This window comes from Onychostruthus taczanowskii, unplaced genomic scaffold, assembly GCF_017590055.1.
Source record: "Onychostruthus taczanowskii isolate IOZ18803 unplaced genomic scaffold, ASM1759005v1 scaffold23, whole genome shotgun sequence".
NCBI classification, from domain to species: domain Eukaryota; kingdom Metazoa; phylum Chordata; class Aves; order Passeriformes; family Passeridae; genus Onychostruthus; species Onychostruthus taczanowskii.
In genome coordinates, this window is record NW_024499573.1 from 12114210 (window position 1) to 12135405 (window position 21196).

Here is a 21196-nt window from a genome sequence, read left to right on the forward strand (position 1 = left end):
TATCATCTTTGCAGAAAGAAAACCTGTCTTACTCATGCTTTTGCTCAGTTGGGAATGTTCCAACTGAATCAACTAGCCCTCGAAAGGGGGGTCAATGTCTGTGCCTAGGTTTTGCAAGTTTTTGACAGTGTATGTGTGGCATTTAGGGGAAACATTGGTTAGTTTGGTCAGAACTTCTGATGTACCTGATTTACTGAAAATAGGTCTCTGGTGTCTGTAGAGTGTTCTGTAGTGAGGTCCCCTGCTGCTAACATACAACCTGTGACAAGGGAAGCATCTCTAGTGTTGATGAAATCAGTGAATAGCTATGGTATGGTACATTTATTGTTGCAGCAAGCTGAGAAGCTCTTTGTTAAATGGGATTTCTGTGTACCCTCTTTTTCAATACTCACTAATGCTGCAATTTTTAAAAAACAACTTTATATTTAAGAGCAGGAGACATTATGTGTGATGTCCATGTAAATGTGAATTGTTCTTAAAAAAAAAAAAAAAACCAAAATCTTTTTTACAAAGCCTCTATTATAAATCCTTTCAAATCAGTGGTTTCTTTCAACCAAATTTCTATTGCAATACTGAGAAGAATCTGAGTAGTTGTTCTGCACTGTTGCATTTATATTAATTTCTATGCAGTGTCATGCTTTTCTAGTTTTTATTTAAGTTTGAAAATTACTCCAATGGTTGTAATAGCTTGATATCCACAGATGTCTTGGTCTGGATCTGGTCCTCAAATACGGAATTAAGGAAAAGGGTACACTTGATGTTAATGGTTGTCACTTCTCCCCACTCATGTGATGGGTCCCGTCAAGTGTCTCCCTATGTAAAAAAGTGGACACAACTCAGAAATTCCAAATTCTTACATTTCCAGAATTTTCTCAGTCTTACTGATGTTTTCACTTCATATTCAGTAGATAAATAAATTATGATTGAGTACACATTCATAATCACTCCAGTGCATCACTTGTAAAGTTGTTTTTTCATGTAGTTTTTTGAGTTTAGAATAAAACCAGGTAAAATGACCTTGCATGGAATGAGATATCAAGGTTACTGTTTTTTTGATTATGACTTCATTTTGCATACTGCAAAAATAATAATATCAACAGCATTACTTCTTACTGGGACAGATGTGAATGACCTACCAGTCATTATTACCTTGGCTCTTCTAGTAAGTAAAGCAAACTTCTTTGCTTTTCACCTCTTCAGCTTCTTTCCATGCTTTACAAAACATCATTACATGCAAACAGCAAACTCATTAGAATTTATAAGTATTTTAGGAAAAAGACTGAAGTTTTAAAATAAGTAAGTAGGGAAATCACATTTTTTAAGTACTCAAGTAAAAAGAGATGATGAAAAGCAATGCAGAGTTAAGGAAAAAAATGCTAAGATTTTCAAAATTAGCTTACATATTCATTAACTTGAATGATCTTTTTTTAAAATGGAAAAACTGCTAAATATCAGTCTTCAAGTAAAATCTCTTTCTTCTTGAAATGAATTAATAGTGGAGGCAGTCATTTAAGTTGTGTATTGACACAGGAAAAGGTTTTAGCTTTGTTCCATTCTCCTACACTCTTCTTTTTGCAGAAATCAAAATTCAGTCATTGAAATTAATTTCAAGCAGATATTTTCAAGTAATTGCCTGTCATGGCATATATTATTAAAATAATTTTGACCTTCTCTTAGCCAAAAAAAGAAAAACAAAATAGTTTTTCTTGTTGGACAGGCTTTCATAGTGAGAAAACAAAAATAATTACAAAATTATGTGGTATAATATAAAAGAAAATAGAAATATTCTCAGTGGTAAGTTCAATAAGTCTCTCCTTTTGAGAAATGGAAGAATACAAACTTGGGAATTTGTTTTGAATACCATAACTGTATTCTGAAAACTTAAAATATTTTCTTTCATGAAGAACAGCTTTGCTGTTCATGCTCACAGTCAAGTTAGGAGTCAAGTTAGGAGGAGATTTATTGACAGGCTTAGTGGGAGAACCCTTCCAGTCTGGGCCATGATCCATCTTCTGCTCTCTGGTATGAACTTGAGCCTCTTTTGGGGATGCCATCAGCTTTTGTTCTCTTTCTTTCTGGTAGCCTGGCTGAGTTTCTCCAAGGATCTTGTAAGATGCCAGATTGCACAGGTGACAGATTCCATGTTCCCTATCACTTCTGTATTAGCAGGAAAACACTTTTCATCCTGTTTCTGAATATGGTCAGATTTGCATTAAGCACATTGAAATCCTAATTTTCATGAATGCTTTGGTTTAAGAAGCATTGGATTTAAATAAGGAGCATTGTAAAGGAGGTGGTGTTACAACTTTGGCGTGATACACTCAGAGTAGCAGTCTTAGTGAGAAAAACACTGAAAAACTTCCGTTTAATGTAATGAATAAGTTCCCAAACTAACTGTATGTTCATTAGCTGGAGATCTGATTTAATTAAAGGACCAGTTTATGCCAATTTGCATCACTAGTCATTTTAAGTTTTCTTTTAGTTAAGAGCCATTCAGGTATCCTTAAACCTTAGTTGTATACTGAATGCACTAGGGTTGGTTCAGCATGTCACAGGTCTGTGTTTAGCCCGAGGGACAGAGAGGGCCCTCTATGGCAACTCTGTCCTTGTTTGGCAATTATTCAGGTGAGATGGCAAGATGTGTCACTCTTTTTTCCTCTTAACCAGCTGTGCAGGTCCACGCATGAGCTGAAGCCCCACTTCACCTTCCTTCCCCTCCACTGCCCTTAAAAAGTGAACAGCTGAAAAATGCGTTGGGCAGTCTCATTCCTGTTGAGACCCAGCTGTTCTGCTGAGGTGAAGAGATGTGTCCTTCCCCTTTGCCTCCCTGACAGAAGTCAGACGTTTAGTCCTGACTGTTCTGTAAGTATGAAAATATTGGAAGTTCACAAATTGGACATGCCTTGGTGTGAACAGTTGGGCAATACTGGGAGAAAGGAGCTTTGTGTGTGAAATAGTACTATTCTTAAGAGACATAGTCACAAAGTTTTATTCAATATACCTATATATGCCTATACAGGAACTCATGGCAGCAAAGGATAAATTTCCTTGCAAACATTTTCTAAGCCAATGTGTCATTCCAGTTTTAGGATTCATGGAGAAATTATTTTAGCTGCTATTTTTACACAGAAATAATACGTTTTCTGTTTAGCCTGAGTATTAAAAATTCAGGGGAGCACTGGTTACCCTTCAGAAACCCTCACTGCTCTGACTGAATAGTGGCCATTATATTTCTTTCATCTTGGTGAGCCTCAAAGATGTGTATTTATTTAGTGTTTCACTAATTTTAAGATGCAAATTAATTTCTCTTGTTTTTTAGCTAGATGGCTTGCTATAAATTTAAAATGTAGTGCGTTTCTCACAGTTGGATTTATTTTTGTTCTCTTTCCAAGCTGGATAATGGAGATGAGCAAGCAGCCCAGATAAGACGTGAACTAGATGGACGACTGCAACTGGCAGAACAAATGGCAAGGGTAAGTGATTCCTTTCTTGTACCAAAAACATATCTTCATATGAGATTGAGTGGCATGGTCCATAAAGTATGTTTCCTGATTCTTATTCTAAAACTAAGCAGAAGATTGTTTGAAAACAGGCTGGCAGATGCATTTCTTTCTGCTCTGAAGAGTGTCTGACAGCTGGGCTAGGGAGAAAGCAAAACCTGGTTTTGGAAAGGCCTGTCCTGTGTGATCTGACATTTCCTTCAACAGCAAGTCCAATTTTCCTAATTTTTTTTACATTGGGTGGGAAAAGCATCTTAGCAAGAGGAGAGATATTTTAAGAACACAATAAAAGCCTTCTGTGTGGGCATATTATTATTTGAATGATCCTCACAGGATATAGTACAGTTTGAAAAACACTGCTAAGGGTTTGGGGTTTTTTGCGAGGCAACCCTGAGCCTTGGCCTGTGTTTTTAGTCTCTGACTATAAATTGCTTTTTATGTTTAGGGCTTTTTTTTTAATATGTCATTTATTGGCTCTGTCATGCTGTGATGAGCCAGTCCACTCAACTTGCTGCAGGACTTTTTGGTCACAGTCGACTTGCTTGGTCTTTGCTATTGAAAGAAAATCAACTGTAAAGGTTTTAATATAAAACATTTTATCATAACACATAGTGATAAAAATTGTCCAGTTTAGGAGCAAGGTGCCTGTATTTGCAGACAATATATTAGGATTGGTGTTTGTTTTTCATTTATATGTAAAACATGTATTTTAGAATAATTTACATTTTTTGTTTAATCTTGAATGACACTCTTCTAAGCATCCAGTATTAAATATTTGAAGAAACTGTGCCTAAAATTGGCTCTGTATGAGTTCATATATGCATTACACATGTACATATGGTTTTTCTTTGTGATTATTGTTATAAACACAATATGTAAATACTATTGTCTAACTTCTACAGAGGAAAAAATTGATTATTAAGTTATCGCTAATGTTTAAGAGAGGGATTATTATTTAAAATTATGATTATTTAGTATTATTAAGATTATTATTTAAAATAAAACTGTGCATTGTAAGTAAACATTACTTGCAAAATGAATGACCCATTATTAAAAATAAAGGTAAGCAATGATAGGAATTTCTTGTCATGGTTGTAGTTTATTAGCTTTATATTAGAAGCGTGAATATGATTGACTTATTATTGGTAGCATGGGAAACAGATGAAGTAACAAAACTACTAGGGGACAGGTCTTTTTATAAATGTCAGTTTATAAAATATTGAAGGCAACCTTAAAGGTGTGTTATTAATTACTATGCTTAAAACACCCATAAAGAAATACCTAATGTGTGGTTCTTCAGCTTGGGTTTATGGCTAAATGATTCAGGGAGATGTGCAAGGTTCTATTTTTACTTTATTTCTTCTTTCCAAAATTAACTGTACTGTATTTATGGGAAAGGATTTGCTTTCCATTACTGTTTTGAAGACATAAAAATAGATAGACACTGAAATTATGACTTATATTCTTATTTATTGTCTCTTAACTGAAAGCAAGTCCGTAAATTAATATGATCGATAATGTGGGAATTTTTTTTTTTCACCCTATCTTTTAAAATCTATTTTCCAAGGAAAGAAAATTCCCAAAGTTTGTAACAAGGGAAATGGAGAACATGTACATAGAAGAGTTGCGGTCTTCAGTGAATTTGCTGATGGCAAATCTGGAAAGTCTGCCAGTGTCTAAAGGTGGGCCAGAATTCAAACTGCAGAAGTTAAAGCGATCACAGAACTCTGCATTCTTGGACATAGGAGACGAAAATGAAGTTCAGCTGTCAAAGTCTGATGTGGTTCTCTCCTTCACATTAGAGGTAATTGCAAATTTCACAGAAAACACGTTGATGGTTTAAATTGCTAGAATATCTGTCTTGATACTCTTTTTTTATTAGTCCTTTCTTGATATTTTTAGAATGTTATGTTAAAGAAGTTAATTATGCTCTGTATCTTTGGTAATTAGGATTTAGAATACAGCTGGATGATGCATTTTCCTCTTGCAGCAGTAGTTGCATTTGGGCCCACACAGTAGTGTGGGAAGTTGAATCTCCCATACAAATGTAACTTTAAATGAATTCCAGTTTATTAAATAGCTAAGTATAATTCTAAATGTTAAAATGAAACACTGTTATTATCAGCAATGCCTTCCTGGAATTTTATAAATGAATAGAGTTTTCTCTCTGGAAGCATTTAGATAAGACAACAGTGATTTTTCTTTACTGGTGATCATAGCAGTTTTTTTATAAATGTCTGCATTTTCAAGAATCTTTCTTGTTTTTCCTGAGATTATGCAGCGTCTGGCCTGTAGGGATGCAGTCCTAGTCTGTGTAGATTTCAGTTTACTTCAAGAGGAAGCCACAAATACATTTGGTTATTAAACAATTCTGATTACAGAATAGAATCCTAGAATGGCTTGGGTTGGAAGGGACCTTAAAGATCATCTAGTTCCAACACCCCTGCCATGGTCATCTTCCACTAGATGTGATGGATTAAAGCTCCCTTCAGCCTGGCCTCATAACTCAGGTCCAATTCTGCAAATGTGCATACCAAAAAATGCTTATCTTGCTTTCAGTAATAGTAGAATCAAAACATTACCACAGTGTGCATTGTGTATTTGTTGGTCAGAGGGTGCCGTACTTGCGTTATGCACTTGAAGTGCCTCTAGTTTGTTTAAGACAGCAGGCAATGTTACACAATAAATATTTCAATTGTTAAAGAGTTCAAAGGAAATAAAAATTGTTTATCTTTTAAATATTTTTTTCTCAAGTGAAAGAAGCATCTGGTTTTTTTCATGTTCTGAAAAGTCAGACAATTTTTTCCCATGTCATTACTAAAGATACAGAATAAAAAACATCAAATATGGACAATGAAGAAGTTTCAATTCTTTGTATGAAAGAGAAATTACTTATCCCACTATATGCAATTTTAATATTGCTAACTAATAATGTAAAAGCCCAACAATCAGCTTTCAGAGAGTAGTAAGATCCATCATTCTATATGCCAAAAAGTTTTAGTTCATCAAGCATGTAAAACTGGAGTGCAGTCTTTAGTGTTGAAGTTTATGAGAAGATGAAGTATTTATAACTCCTGTGCTGAATCTTGTGTGCCTCCATCACATGTGCCATGTCTGCCTCAAGGGGAATACCAAGCCTGGAATGGTCCATAAATAGCATTTACAAGAGTAGTTCTGAATAATCTAAAAAGTACCATAAAAAGTATCATTTGGCAATGATATTTCTGGTCTTCAAGAAAGTGTGCTTGGTGATAAATGTAAGAGGAGGAAATGCCTTCTCTGTCCCTCTAGAGATAGCTGTTTGGGCTACAAATAGTGTGATATTCAGGGCAAAAGCACAGTAAAAGTTTGAAACAATCATGAAATGAAAAAGAGCAAGTGATATAATTTCTGGTAAGTTTATAGCAGGTTTTCTTCGTTTATAGCCCCTCCGCTCTTCCACCAGATATGTAGACTGTTAGGTCTGGTGACCTAAGTTTTTTTTTTTCCTTTTTCCCCATTAGCAATGAAGAGATTTGCTGCAAGATAATTAATCCACAGTTCATCCCGTGCAATGCAAAGAATTAAAGTACTACTCTACATGAGATAGTTTTTTAGTGGGGCAGGTTTTCATCTTAGGCATGATAGTTACCATGTAAGTTGACTCTCTTGCCAAACAGTGTGTGCGTCTTTTGCTCTTGAGAAGCAAAATCACAGAAGGTATAAGGGCAAAAGGAAACAGTTGAATTGATATTAATGAAGACTGAAATATGAGAGATGTGATCTTTTTCTACACAAATGGCCAAATAAGAAATTCTGATTGCATTTCCTAGAAGACAGAGTACTTCCTTCTTTGAAAATGTGAGGTCAAATGTGCACAATTTCACATGTTTTGAATAACAGATAAACATATCTATGTCACATCTTGTGTGGGGACTCATTTGTAGGGTAACCAGCAGAATCCCCATTGAGGGCTGCTGAACTAGCACCTGAGTGAATAGGAGATCTACATCATGTAGGACAGAGTGGAAGTACCCTAAAATTTCTAGATGCAGAGTAAAGTGGCCAGGGTTCTTGCTGTCACTGTGCATTGTTATTATAAATAGTAGAACTTGCTAGTAATATTAACAGTGTTCTAGTGGGAGTAGACCTTACTGACTAAGGTCAGAGACATTCCTGAGCATCACTTCAAGCAACAGCCACTTTTTTTTTACAATTTGAATATTTCCTTAAATATCCTCTTTGCAGAAATTTAGAAAAAAAATTTGCAAAAACCCCATAGTAGTAGGACAAGACTTATTTGTATTCTTCAGTTGTTAGACAGTTTCAAATGTAGACAAGCATTTAGGAAGTTGTTTATCAGCTAATGAGCTAATACATCCACTAGTGACAGTTTCCTTTGGAATGAATGAAATGCAACTTTTTTCCAGGGCTGGATTGTTACCAAAGAGAAGTGTACTGTGCGGTTAAGTTGGAAACTCAGGAAAAGAAGTATCAACATAAAAATGAATAAACATGAAGTCAGTATTTAGCAAGGACATATATTTGCTATGTGGAAAGACCATATAGGCAGTATTACCTAGAAGGATCTTTAGTGCTATCTAACTGCTTGAGTTCCTGAACAACAGATAGAAAAGAGGGATGACTTGATCATTCTCCCTGGATTTCTGTTATTATTTATGAACCATAACAGGCAGTGTTGATTATTTATGGGAAATATAAAAATGGTCTAAATGAGCAATGACTGTTGTCTCACTGTAATATTTACAAACTAACAATTTTGCAAGACATGTATCTATTACTATTATTCGGGGAGATTTAAAGAAAAAAGGATTTTATAGCTGGGGGTGAAGTCTGGTTTAATTTACTTGAATTGGAACAAAGTGGCACACATGCAAAGAAGTTTAGTAGCAGCATATTTAGTAGTTGCTTGCTGACCTAAGAAGCCTGTTGACTGTAATGAGGCCAAAAGTAGTCATTGCTTCTGGCACCTTTAAAATAAAGTAAACAAATGTTTGTTTACATGTAAGGCTTGGTTGAGGTCAGCTTCTGTTGATAGAGTACCTTTTTCCCAGTTTCTTTGCATGGGCCCAAAAGTACCTGGCAAGAAAAGCAGCTTTTCCAAAGAAACCAGGGGAACCGGACTGTGTTCTCAAATCTTCTAAATTAGAAACATCTGAAATGCAAAAATTCCAATAATTTCACACTGTGACAAGATTTAGAGAAAGCAGAGAGCATTTAAAATAGAGCTGCATTTGACTTTTCTGAGTTAGAGTAGTCTAGAGAAGGTGAAAATCTACAGGATCTGCCAAGCTGAAAATTTCCCTGGTGAGGAAAACTTGCAGGGCACAGCTGGTAGTGGTGGCTTTTTCTGTTTCTCATCTCCCTCTTCCCCATATGCATACTGAACCTGACTGCAAGTACTGCACTGGGAGAAGGATGTGCATAGTGGGGAAAAAACTTAGAGGAGCTGATACCAGTGCTCTGACCTGCCTCTTGCTCAGCACAACACCAAATCCCTTCTGAAGTTCAAGGGTTACAGCCTCCAGAGGCACAGCACCATAATTTACTTGTCTAGATATGATCAAGGTACTTACTTGTTTACCATCAGACTTAGCAACCTATTTGTTCTATAAATATTCACTTAGGTGACTGATTAAAAGATAGAGTTTCTCATGTATATTTGGAATTATGTTCAGACATGAGTCTCAAATTGTGCTACTGGCATTTAAATTATGATTGGAGTGAGTTTTTGGTCACTGCCCAAGTAGAAACAGAGCAAAAATTTCAATTCCTTTTAGATATTGTTGAAAGTGGAAAAAGAAGATAAAATCAAAACTCTGTTCTGTCTTTTTGAGTGAGTGGGCTTTGGGATTTTGGGGATTTTTTAAATCTTTTTGTTGATCTTCACAGAGCTTAGTACTGCAGTAATTGTGGTGTGTAATTTTTTCTGAAGGATAAACTATTTGCTCTCTTTTCCTCAGATTGTTATAATGGAAGTGCAAGGTTTAAAGTCAGTTGCTCCCAATCGGATTGTCTACTGCACCATGGAAGTGGAAGGGGGCGAAAAGCTCCAGACAGACCAAGCAGAAGCTTCCAGGCCACAGTAAGCTACTCTGCTGTTGCTGCATCAGTATCTCTTTTCTGTCATGGGAGAACTTGTCTGGTTTTCTTTACAATTTTTACAATTAGCTTAGTGCTACGCTATGTGATTTTTTTTCCCTGAGTAGTTATCTCTAATTCTTTCTGAGAAGTTAAAATACAAATAATACTTAGGGTGAAGTAAGTTCAAAGTGTGGATGCTGTCCAAATGAAAGCCATTGAATGTGCGGGTGAGGAAGAGAACTACAGACTGCATTCTCCAAAAACACAAACCTCTTGATAGATGTTAGCCTGAGGTGATTTTATGTATTCTAGGTTAATGTGCAGGTGGCCTTGTGGAGTGTAACTTCTACAATTGGAGGGAAATCAATACTCAGTAATCAATCTTGACAAAGCTTGCTCACCTGCTGAGCCTATTTCATTTTAAATTATAGGATCCAGTTCTTTCAATTAATTTTTGATGGAGCCAGTCAGCAAACTGACTTGGAGGGGGATAACATCATGCCATCTGTAGTTGAACCAGTTAGTGTAGCAGAGAGTAAGAAATTAAATTGGTTGATTTGTTTGACCTACACACTGTCTTCAGACACTTTTCACTCTGTTAAAATGTCATTTGGAATCTTTTGTAGATAACTTTCCAGACAGTATGTTGGGGTTTTACTGGCACCATAGTGTGCCGTGTGAAAGACAATTTAAAAATTGCTGTTGTTACAGTATCTGATAAAACATCTTCTGTGGAATTGGGATGGTAGTTTCTATTCCATTCGGACCACAAAGACAGAATTTTTTTTAGACAAAATTAGAAGTACAATTTTATCTGTCTCCTCTACAGTTGGGAGTAGAAGGAGATCTAATTTGATGGACTTTATTCTGGCTGTGGCAACTTTCCTTGGCAAATAAGCCAGCAGCATATTCAAACAGCTTTGCAGAACACTAAGTAAGTGGGACAAGATGTAAAATTCATTTGTCACAGTCCCTGGCTGTGTTCCTTCTCCGGGGTATTGGAATGCTTATTCTTATCATTTCCATGTACTATGAGGGCCTTCTAAAAGGAGCCATAATAAAAAAGACACACAGATGTACACATTGAAGCAAGGTCATAAGTAGGTATTCAACAACACCTGCTTCTTTCTTGACCTTTTGGAGTGTTTTCTGGTGGTTCAGGGTCCCATGAGACCCACTAGGTTTTTTTATGGAGGGCACATCTCCAAACTGTCCTTTGTGTTACGGTTGCTCTCATGTGGTTCCCTACAGCATGTGCCTACAGCCTTTGCCCGCTGACACAGCCAAGGTTCTTGTTTCTTCTCATGGTGTATTGCTCTTTTTCCTCACCCTTGAACTTGTTGAGGTCTGTTTTAAACACGTGGATAACCTCTGATGTCATTGGTAGGAGTTTTAAAATCAACTAGAATACACAAGTTTTTGAATTTTGGACATGTTTATCTTCCTTTCAAAAAACAGTCTGAGGATGTCAAGAGTTTTGTTTTCTCTGGCTATTTCCAGATATGGTGAACAGAACATGATAGAGATGGCTCACAATCAGTTCATGGCTTACTTATTTCATACTGCAGGTTAAGGTAAATGTTGCAAAATCAATCAGAAGTATATAGATGCATCAACTAAAAATTACCAAGAGATTAATTGATTTTCCTACTTGTAAAAGTGGAAACTTTGTAAAAAGGAAGTTCCAGAAAAGATGGAGTCAATACAAGAACAACTGAAGTGTTTCTAGGGAAAGGTGTAATGTTAGGAGCTGCTCCAAGCTTGTAAACTGATTTAATGAACTTCAGACTCAAAAGGTATGAGTTGATTGAATATAGGAGAAAGACAGATTATGGGCTATTCATCTAAGTGATCTACAACATCACTTAGATGATCTAACTATCATCTAAGTGATGTTGTACAAACCAAAGTCATATGGATTTGTTTGCAAAAAATGATGCGTTTTTAGAAGATGAATTTTTGAGAAATGCCCTGAGCTGTAGTCTGGAAGCACAGAAATGGGAGTTACTGGTGCTGTTGACCTGCTGACTTGTAAAACAGTGTAACTTAAAGGGGCAAGGATTATAGAGCTCTGGAAAGTATCTAGTTCTTGTGCTTTTCTGAGTTGTGCTCTTTTCCGTTTCTGGCAAGAGTGATTAGGAGACATTGGCATGCAGTATGATTATGAGTATTTAGAGACTTAGCTTTTGAGCACAGATAGAGACCTTGTTTCAGGCAATGGGGGAGGATATTAAATTAGACAAGCATGAAATTAGCAAATTACGAACAAGCAGTAAGAAGATGGAGGAAGCTGCCTATGGAAAGGGACATGCTTTCTTCTATAGTTTAGTTTTTCTGTTAGAGCCAAATCAGGTTTTTTTGGCAGGAGCAATATTGCTTTTATTGATTGGTGGTGGAGGCAACCAAGAGGGCTTAGCAGAGTTTAATCAGAAATTACACTGGTGGAAGAGCACTGGTGGGCAAGCACAGCCAGACCTTCTCTTTCCTGATACAGAAAAAACAGCTGTCAGGTGCCTGAGGCTGCTGCCTGCCTGCTTCGCCTGCTGCTGGAGCTGGCTTTTACTGCTATAATTTTCGGTACTGTCTTTCTGATATGAAGGAAAAGTAGCAATGAGGCTGGAGGAGATCGTAACTTCAGATTTTAAGTAGGATGTGCAGCTAGAAAGGGGTACCAAAGCTCTCATACTAAGCATAGAATGAGACAGTGATGCGAAGCGAATGATTACCACCAGCCTGCTGTGGGGACTGCTGGCTGGAGACATTTTTCTGTTGTCAGTTTATCGTTTTGAACTAGTAGCTACATTGATTAAAAAAAAGGGAAAACAAACCAGTATAAAGAATTATTTAGGCCTATTTTTTTCATCCTTGAAATATCACTATATGCAGTGCAGTGCTACTACTCAGAAAATTCAAAGGCTTTTACAGTGAAAAGAATAAAATAAGGTACTCAGATGAATGTTTCAAAATGCCACCGCAAGCCAGTGTGATCTTAGAGGAGAGATTAATGGAAACATGACTCAAGTGCACACTTAATTCACAATTTATCCATTATTCCAAATGCTGAATATTTCCACAAGTATTTTTATTCATGTATATAAGTATTCCTCTAAAATCTCTGAGTGCCATCTTAAGAGTAATACGAAAACTAGAAGCAATATTCATTCTTAAAGGGAAGATACCTAATTAAGGTCCCTTGAAGGGGCTTTCAGTTTTCATCAGTAGTAAATATTTTCTGGTTTTTTTATTGCATTTAAATCCTGCTTTCTCTCTCTTTGAATAATAACTTTTGTAAGTTTATGTTTCAGCGCTTCCTTTTCTTCTTTAGTAACTTAAATGAAGTGCTGCTTTATATGTATCTTACTGAGTAACTAATGGTCATTCTAAAATGCACATGCTACAGAATGACGTAGTTTTACTGAGATTATGTCTTGGACATTTTTACAAACAGATCACTTACACAGCTTCACATGCAAACCAAATAAAATTTTTATAACTGCCTGTGAAGTATTTCTTCATTCCTTCCAACTGTTTCCTGCCTTTTAGCCCTGCTGAAGATCCCTCCAACATAGCCTGTGACCTTTTCTACCAGAGATCAGTAAGCAGTGCCCTCAGAGGGCCCTTTTAGTTGTGTGAAGCTTTGCATAACTTTGTTGCTGTGATGCCACAGGGGGTCATCTGCAGAAATCCAGTGCTAATTTCATTTTTCAGACGTTATTGAAGTCATCTTATTTTTAGTCTTTTGGAGTCTGGTATCCACATTTCTTTCTTATCCTTGATTTTTATTCATTCTGAATATTAAATAATGTGATTTCTTCAAAGTGTAGTGTTTTAAATAAAAAATGGGAGCATACCATCATTTAGTACTACACGTGACATTTTCTTGTCACATACGCAATCAGAAAAGATCATATCTTGATGATGATAAAACTTTAATAGAGACAGGATATTTATTCTTCATGTGAACAAGACAAATAAGATTATCATATTTTACTGCCAGTGATTGTAGAATCTTACTAAAAGGGCTATTATATGTTAGAAGTATGTGAAGAATGCATGATGAAATCTGACTAGAGGAGGCAGGGAACCTCAGTCAGTACTGCACAAATAAAGTAAGTGCTGCTTACATTATTTTTATGCCATATTCTACCATCATTCATTCCGTAAAGTATTTGAAGTATGAGAACTTGTGCATTAACTAAAGATCGCATAGAAAAACTTCCATAGAGCAGTTTAAAAAATGGAGAAAAAGCCTAATTTATAAAATTTCAGACTTTCTTAAATGACATGGTCACTCATAAAAAAATAGTACTTTTTTAATATGATGTTTTGAGAATGTGGCCTAATACAACATTTCTGAAATGAAAAAGGATAAATAACATTTATAATGTTGGACAGTCATGTTCCAAACATCTGAAAGTTTTCTTCCTTCATCTTCATCATAGTCTCTGCATCTTTATAGTTTTTTATTTTTGATTAAGGGAAACAAGGGGACAGTAACACTTAAAGCTGTCACCTAGCTTGTGGTTGACAACACAGATATACAGTGTGTAAAGAAAGAGAAAGCACACCTACTCCTCTTTTCCCACATGCTACTGCTCTCTGCCTGATACACGTGCATAAATGAAGTTTGTTTCATTCAGTAATACTTTAATTGTACTGTTAGTTTTCTGCAGTCATTCCTCATATTGTTTTCATGTGTAGGAATTGATGTCCTTGCTTTTGCACAAGAAAAGAGGTAGAATGAAGAAGTTTTACTTGCCTCATATTGCTTGGATTCTTAAATAGAAAATGAGAGAATATATATAGAAAGAAAGGCGGGACAGAAACACAAGTTTTGGCTGATCAGAGAGGCAGTAATCAAACTCCTCTGTTGCTGGCAAGCTGACTGACTCTCCTTAGAGTGTTTACAGGGTTTTCTGTTCTTTGTTTGGGTGCTTTTTTTACTGAAATAGGTATATTTGAGCATGGGATTTTCTCTGTGGGACTAATAAGACCGCATTTTCATAGTACCTGATATAACTGTGCTTAGCTTTCTGTTCATATGATTCCTATTGTATCTTCTGAGGATAAATTTTCTTTAGGATTTAGCTTCTTGATCAGGGTTCTTTACTTTCACCTGTTCTTTTGACTGTTTATTACCTCTGAAAGATTTCTACTTGCAGGCAGGTGCTGCAAAATCCAGTGTTGATCTCACAGATCAACTACAAAGTAGTTCATTCTACTTTTGGCATACAGAGTTATTTTCTTTAAGTCATAAATACATTTTAGGCAACATTTATGCAAGCGAGGTTATATGCTAGAGAACATCAGTGTATTTTTAGTAATATCATTTCACAGGCTTAAGTTTGAGAGAGATAATTATGCTGATGTATGCAATGCTGAAAACCTGGTGAAGGTGAGCATGATCCTTTAATGATACTTTGGAATTTTAAGGGAACTAGTGGGGATCATGACAGGAAACAAAGTGTGTCTGCTTTCACAAACTAGGCTTGACTGAGTGGTGTAAGGATTGTTATAATTTTCTCTAAAATTCACCTTTGTATCTCTGAAGTAAAAATTCCATCATTGTGTACTTGTTGTCATATATCAGTATGTGTTTCTTTTTGGAGCAATTCACAAAATACAGTGAAGAAACAGTCTTTAAAAAAATTGGGTGCATTGATTAAATACCATATATATTTGTTATCCAGCTGTTAAAAGGGAAAAAAAAGAAATTAACAGTAGAAAATTATCTGATGTTTCCTTGGTTCTGCAAAGGAAATGATGGAGAAGAAAAAGAATACTCATTTATCACAGTATGTCTTCTGGAATCATGATGGAAAAGTTTCACAAAAGAGAGTTTCACCAAGTTTCACTTGGTGCCTTGGTTTTATCATCTGTCATTGATTACTATTTTATATTGTAGAAGAAATTTTTCATCTCTCTTATTGCAGAAAAATATGAATTATATGCAGACACAATATTAAAATACATTTGAAACTCCACTGGATAATAACCTGAGCAACCTAATTTTAACTGTTCTTGCTCTGCACAGGTTTGAACCAGGTGCCCTCTAGAGGTTCCTTTCAGCCTAAATTTTATGGTGATTCTATGATTAACTCCCAAAATAGTCTAAGTCTCTTCTATCAAGGGACTTGAGAAAGCCACTTTTGTTAGAAGGAAATATTCCGTTTTCAGGTAAAGAAGCATAGCATGGAAGAAAATGGGATGAAAGGCGATAATTAAGTTTGGTTGTGTTCCCTGCTCTATTTGGATAGTTAACAATAAACATAATCCTTATGTCACCAAGACATATATATATAATATATATACCCTGTCTAATACATATAGCATAAAGAGAGAGTATTAACCCTCCTCATCCAGAGGCACCACTGGGAAGAATAGCTATGTATCTGTCCTCTTTTAAAATGTAATATGTTACATGTCTCTTGCAAGACTGAAACCAGTTTTATCTCACAGTGCATTTTGGAAATTCTTTGGGTTTGAAGATGCATGTCCCACTCATGCCTTTCACTATAACAATCTTGGAGGAAGACTACACACTGCTTAATGCACAAGTTGTCTCTGTTTCCATCCTCATTCCCACCTGACCCACAACAAATGCAACTAATATCTTACAGACACGTATAAGCTTTCTATAACATCATGTTAAAACATATGCAGATGTGTGATCCAGCTTAAAAGTGGGAGGTCTTTGGCTATGAATAGCATGGTGAAGCCAAAGCTAATTAAATCTTGCTTATAAGCAAAATGGTTTTGATCCAGATAAGCCTTATACTAATATACCTACCTGGTCTCTGTCTGGGTCAAGCTGAAGGCAAGGGCAGCCTGTAAAGTATCTTCTAGAGGGATGTGGTCTGTCAAAGAAAAAGGTGGCATTGAGAAGGATTACCTCAAATTTTACCTCCCTTCTCCTCCTGGAATACTTCAGTAGAGTGAATTTGAAATTTGTATTTCAGAGTGGTCTGCACCTGTCTTACCTTGGAAAAGTTAAATTATTGTTTGTGGGCAATAGTTGACATGAAAACAACTCCTTTGGATTCTTCTTAAATTTTGATATGACCTAAATGTCCAGTTTTACATTTAAAGAATATCCTGTTCTTGTATCTTGATTTGAAGAGACCTTTCAAAAATTTGTTTATATGTCTTGTCTGCAATATGACACAGATACATTCAAATTAACTGCTAAACATTTTACTAGATATAGTGTTTGAATTGCAACACATTTTACAGCCTAATTTAGTTTAGGGTTGTTGTTTTGGGTAAAGAGAAATCTTGAGAAAAAGGATTTGAAAGAGATAAGTTTCTGCCTTTGGATCCTGTTCAGGCTAAGAATACTTTATACATCTCAAATGCTCATGACATTCAGGAAACTGTTTTTCAGCCCACTATGGGCAGACTCTTCTTTGCTGTCACTGTGTTAGTATGTGCATTGATCCTCAGAGGTGTCCAGAGGTCCAGTACTTCTAGAATGCAGAATAGTCCACTGAACATATGAAGAAAATATATTTATAGATCCTGAAATTTCTTAATAACTATGGATCATTTAAGGTGTGAGTCTGCAGGTTAGTGTGCCTATTTAAAAGCAATACCAGTGGATTTGAGGGTAGGAGGACTGCAAAAACAAAGGCAGGGTACTGTGGACAGCTGGTAAGAGCAGTGCGAGTCAGAGCAGTAAAAGGGGTTTCAGAATAAAACACACCAATTGGTCTTATGCCAACTGGAGTACTGACATTTTCTGATTTCATTCCTGGCTCTTTTATGGATAGACTCTGCAGGCCCAGGTAGGTCAGCCTAGTTTGTGATTTGTTTTCCCACATCTTTAGGGAAAGCATGACAGCATCTACCTGCTTCATCAAAGTACTGTGAGTTTATCAATGTTTGTACAAGATTTTGAATGCTTAAAGTGTCACAGAAATACAAAGTAACATGAAGTAAATAGGAGTTGCAACTTTTAATGGTAGTTTGATGTATTCATAACTATCTCTTTCAAGGAAAAAGTGAAATAAATATTCATATAGAAATGTTGAGACCATGTCTTGCCCTTGTGCCCATCATCAGTCTCCAGGTGGGTTTGAACCTTGGTGGGAAACAGGAGGTAATGTCTGTCATGAATTGTTCACTTGATACGTACCAGTGGTTGCCAGCACCTGGCAGTGTGTCAGTCTAGATACATACCCATGAAAATTTTCACCCTGGCTTGTGTCTTGGTTGTCTGTATTGAAAGTGAGATGGGAAAGCAAGACTAATAATTTATTCATACTGTTTTATATTTGTAATGACAATACTTGTCATAATAGCATTCTGTACTGTTAGAGTGCACTTTTCTTCTTTTCAGTGTAGGAAGCCTAAATTAGTGTTTTTACTTAAGTGCTTATTATGCACAGGACCCTTCTTCTGGTTTGCTTTTCTGGTTTCTATTAGGTACTTTTTTGTTTAAAAAAAAAAAAAAAACAACAAAAAACTAGACACAGTTTTCTTGTGATTTTTTTACAAGTAGTTTTTTCGTATATTAGTAATTTTTTATGCTTAAAAATAAATACACTTGTGCATAGATCATTATTAGCTCTCAGATAAACAGTAATTTTGAGCTCTGTTAATTCCTTTATTTAAAACAGTTGTTACTTTACCAAAAGCAGATCTTGAAAAAAAAAATCTGCATTCTAACAGATTATTCTTTTTTTCCTTTCATATTAGTCATATTAGTCTGTGTAAAGGAACATTACAATATAGCATATCCATCAAAACACCATATCCTAGGTGTTGCTGAAATTACAATTTGGAGCTTTCTGTTCATTGAGAAAAAAGTTCCAAGAAGGGATTCCCAGTGTTTTGTAAAAATCACTGTAAAACCCTTTAATTTTGCTGCTGAATCCACAGAAAAAGAAAAAAATTACCCAAGCATTTACTTTTTTTTTTTAATGACTACACTAGATAGTGACTCAACAATGCATTCAGAAATTAAGTGATAGGCTGCTTAATGTGTGCAGCTGCAGGTGCTGGACACAAATTTTCTGGAAGGGAAGTGCTGAAGAGATGGTTTGTTAGTCTGCATTTCAAACTATTAGTGTGCTGGGTCAAAGGTCCCATATAGACAGAAATAAATGATAAAGAGTAAATGACAGTAATGTAGACTTTGCTTAGGTGGAATCAAAAGTGACCTTTAAAAGTAATTGCGTGATTTTCCATGCTTACACCAGGACTTCCCTTTTCACTGTACTTTCCCTTTCTCCTTTCATTCACCTATGTAGAACAATTTATTTTTCTCCTATCTACATTTTGTAGCTTTAGGAACACTTTGATTGGAACCTCAGGGTTAAAACCATTACCATTGTCATTCTCCTTCAATAGCTGGCAGTCCATAAGATAGTAGCTAAATAATTGAAAGCATTTATGCAAAGTATCAGTGTTTCTTCAATAGGGATTGTAAAACAATGAATCTGTAGTTCTCCTCAAGATTTGTGCTTAAAATAGTGGAATCACAGTAACACAGGGAAGCACAGAAGATTAGGTGAGGTCAGTAATGAAAGGCCAGACACATGGCTACCTCCTGGTTCAGTTTGCCTGAGCATGGGACTTGTCTGTGCTTCTGCTGTGAAAGGTTTTTATTATTTGTTTAGAACTTTCTTTGTGCCTTGCTTTTCAGCTGCAGTTTAATGTGCTTGCTCTGAGCAAGGAAATTATTCTCCGTGTTCTTCCATTAAAATAAATGAGTAATTTTAAAGTAAAGAAACAAAGAAATATTTTCCAGGGAAAACATTTGCAATGTAAATCCCATTCTAAGCATTATAGAAAGACAAGCTCTTTCCCTGGAGGCTCCAAGCATTAATTCCAGGTCCCACTGATGTACTGGAGAATGCATACCTAAATAAATAAATAAATTCATAAAAATAATGATTGTAATGTTGCATATACGGACTGTTTTTTACCCTAATAAATCCTTAATGGTGCACAATAAATTTCTTCCATGTGCAGTACCTTTGAATATCCTTTTTCAAAGGGAGAAGCTGCAATGTTCATATTATTTTGTATGGTAGTCATAAGAAAAAATAAACATGCTTTTGGGCTGTATGAGACAGCTGTTAGAGTTAAATCTGTGATTTCTAGTGTAGCATCCTGGTGTCAGTCATTAACAAATGGATGAGTAATTTTGTGCTCAGAAGAGAAAATGAAATGCTTGTGATATTTTTCCAAGTATCAGCGGGGAAGAACAAGTAGCAATTAGCACCAACTAATACTCTCTTTAGGAGTCTCAGTAAAAACACCAAAATCAGATAAGTATGGATTTAACTCTATTTTTATTTGTGTGAGTGGAGCCTCCTCGTCACATTATAGATTTATTGTCACATTGCTGTGGGGTGACTTGCACTGCTGGTACAGCGCCTGGCTTGCGATCTCACATTTTCTCTCTCTGTATCTGTGCAGCTGGACATAGTAATGTGCAACACTTCATAAATTCCACACTCACACAATCCTTCACTAACAACAGAAGGTTTTTCAGACCTGGATTTGAAGTGCTTCAATGTATCAGTGTACTTGGATGTGTCAGGGGGTGCTGAGCCTCCTCGGTCCTTTAGTTTGGTTGTATTTCATATAACTTGCACTGTGAGTATGATTTGTAACCTGAGGCTTATAGATACCTGATTTTATACAGTTAAAGTTTTTTTCTAAACAAAGTAGAAGCAGCAGAGTTGGTAAAGGTTCTTGACATAGTTGAAACACAAAGATATTGCAGAGACCTCAACATACTATTCAGTCTAGCTCCAAGATGTACAGAGATGAAGAGCTGGTAAATCTCTTACTCCTGTGGAGCAGTAAGATGCTTAACAAACTGGCTTGGGTGGGTCTTCCTGCTCACTCCAGCTCTTCCACATCCCTGTTTGGATAGCAAATAAGAAAACTCTTCCAGAGGGCGTCTTAAGGTAATTTAATTAATATTTAAGAAATACGTTGAGATTATGTAGAAGACTTAAACCCAAAATCAAACCCAGAAAGATGCAGAAGATGGCACCAAGGACACCAATACACTCTGATCCTGGTTTTGAAAATGAGATTTCCATATTGCTGAGGACAAAAAATGGTGTAAAAACTCTGTAGAGTTGGTATTTTATCAGAAATAAAGTATTCCAATAAATAGTACAAAAATAAAATTTCTAGATCTTTGCTTAGCATAATAAATTTTATTACATTCACTCCTGTGATCTCATAAAAAAAGTTTTGACTAACAGAGACCATGAGTTAAATGGAAAACCTGAGAGAAAAATTTGCAGCTGTTTCCAGTGTATGAAATGTGTTCTAAACTGAAGTAGAAGAATAAATTCCCTTAGAGGGTTTTCGGTGACACAGTGATAAATCTTCAGCTGAAATAAACATTCACCTTTTTGCTGGCAGTAGGTACTTTTGCAGTGAAGGGAAATAAACTTTGGCAATATATTTTGTCTCTAATTACTATATCAACCCACGTACCTCTGACAGCAGCAGAGAAATATGGTGAAAAGACTGTGGCTTGTGGTTAAAGATGAACAAACATCAGATCACTGCAGTTTCTATAGTAAAGAGAATGAGTAGGTAAAAGCAGAAAAATTATTTAAACAGAGGAAAATTATGTGGTG

At 35.9% G+C, this 21196-nt stretch overlaps 1 protein-coding gene across 3 annotated transcripts in view; it reads left to right on the top strand.

Annotated features, from left to right (window-relative positions):
• Positions 1 to 21196, top strand: part of CADPS2 (calcium dependent secretion activator 2) — a 280371-nt gene that overhangs the window by 109624 nt on the left and 149551 nt on the right. For all 3 annotated transcript variants that reach the window (XM_041405503.1, XM_041405505.1, XM_041405506.1), the window contains exons 4-6: positions 3393 to 3473; positions 5068 to 5304; positions 9464 to 9585. In XM_041405503.1, coding sequence (XP_041261437.1) covers positions 3393 to 3473; positions 5068 to 5304; positions 9464 to 9585 — 440 coding nt within the window. The remainder of the gene's footprint in view (positions 1 to 3392; positions 3474 to 5067; positions 5305 to 9463; positions 9586 to 21196) is intronic.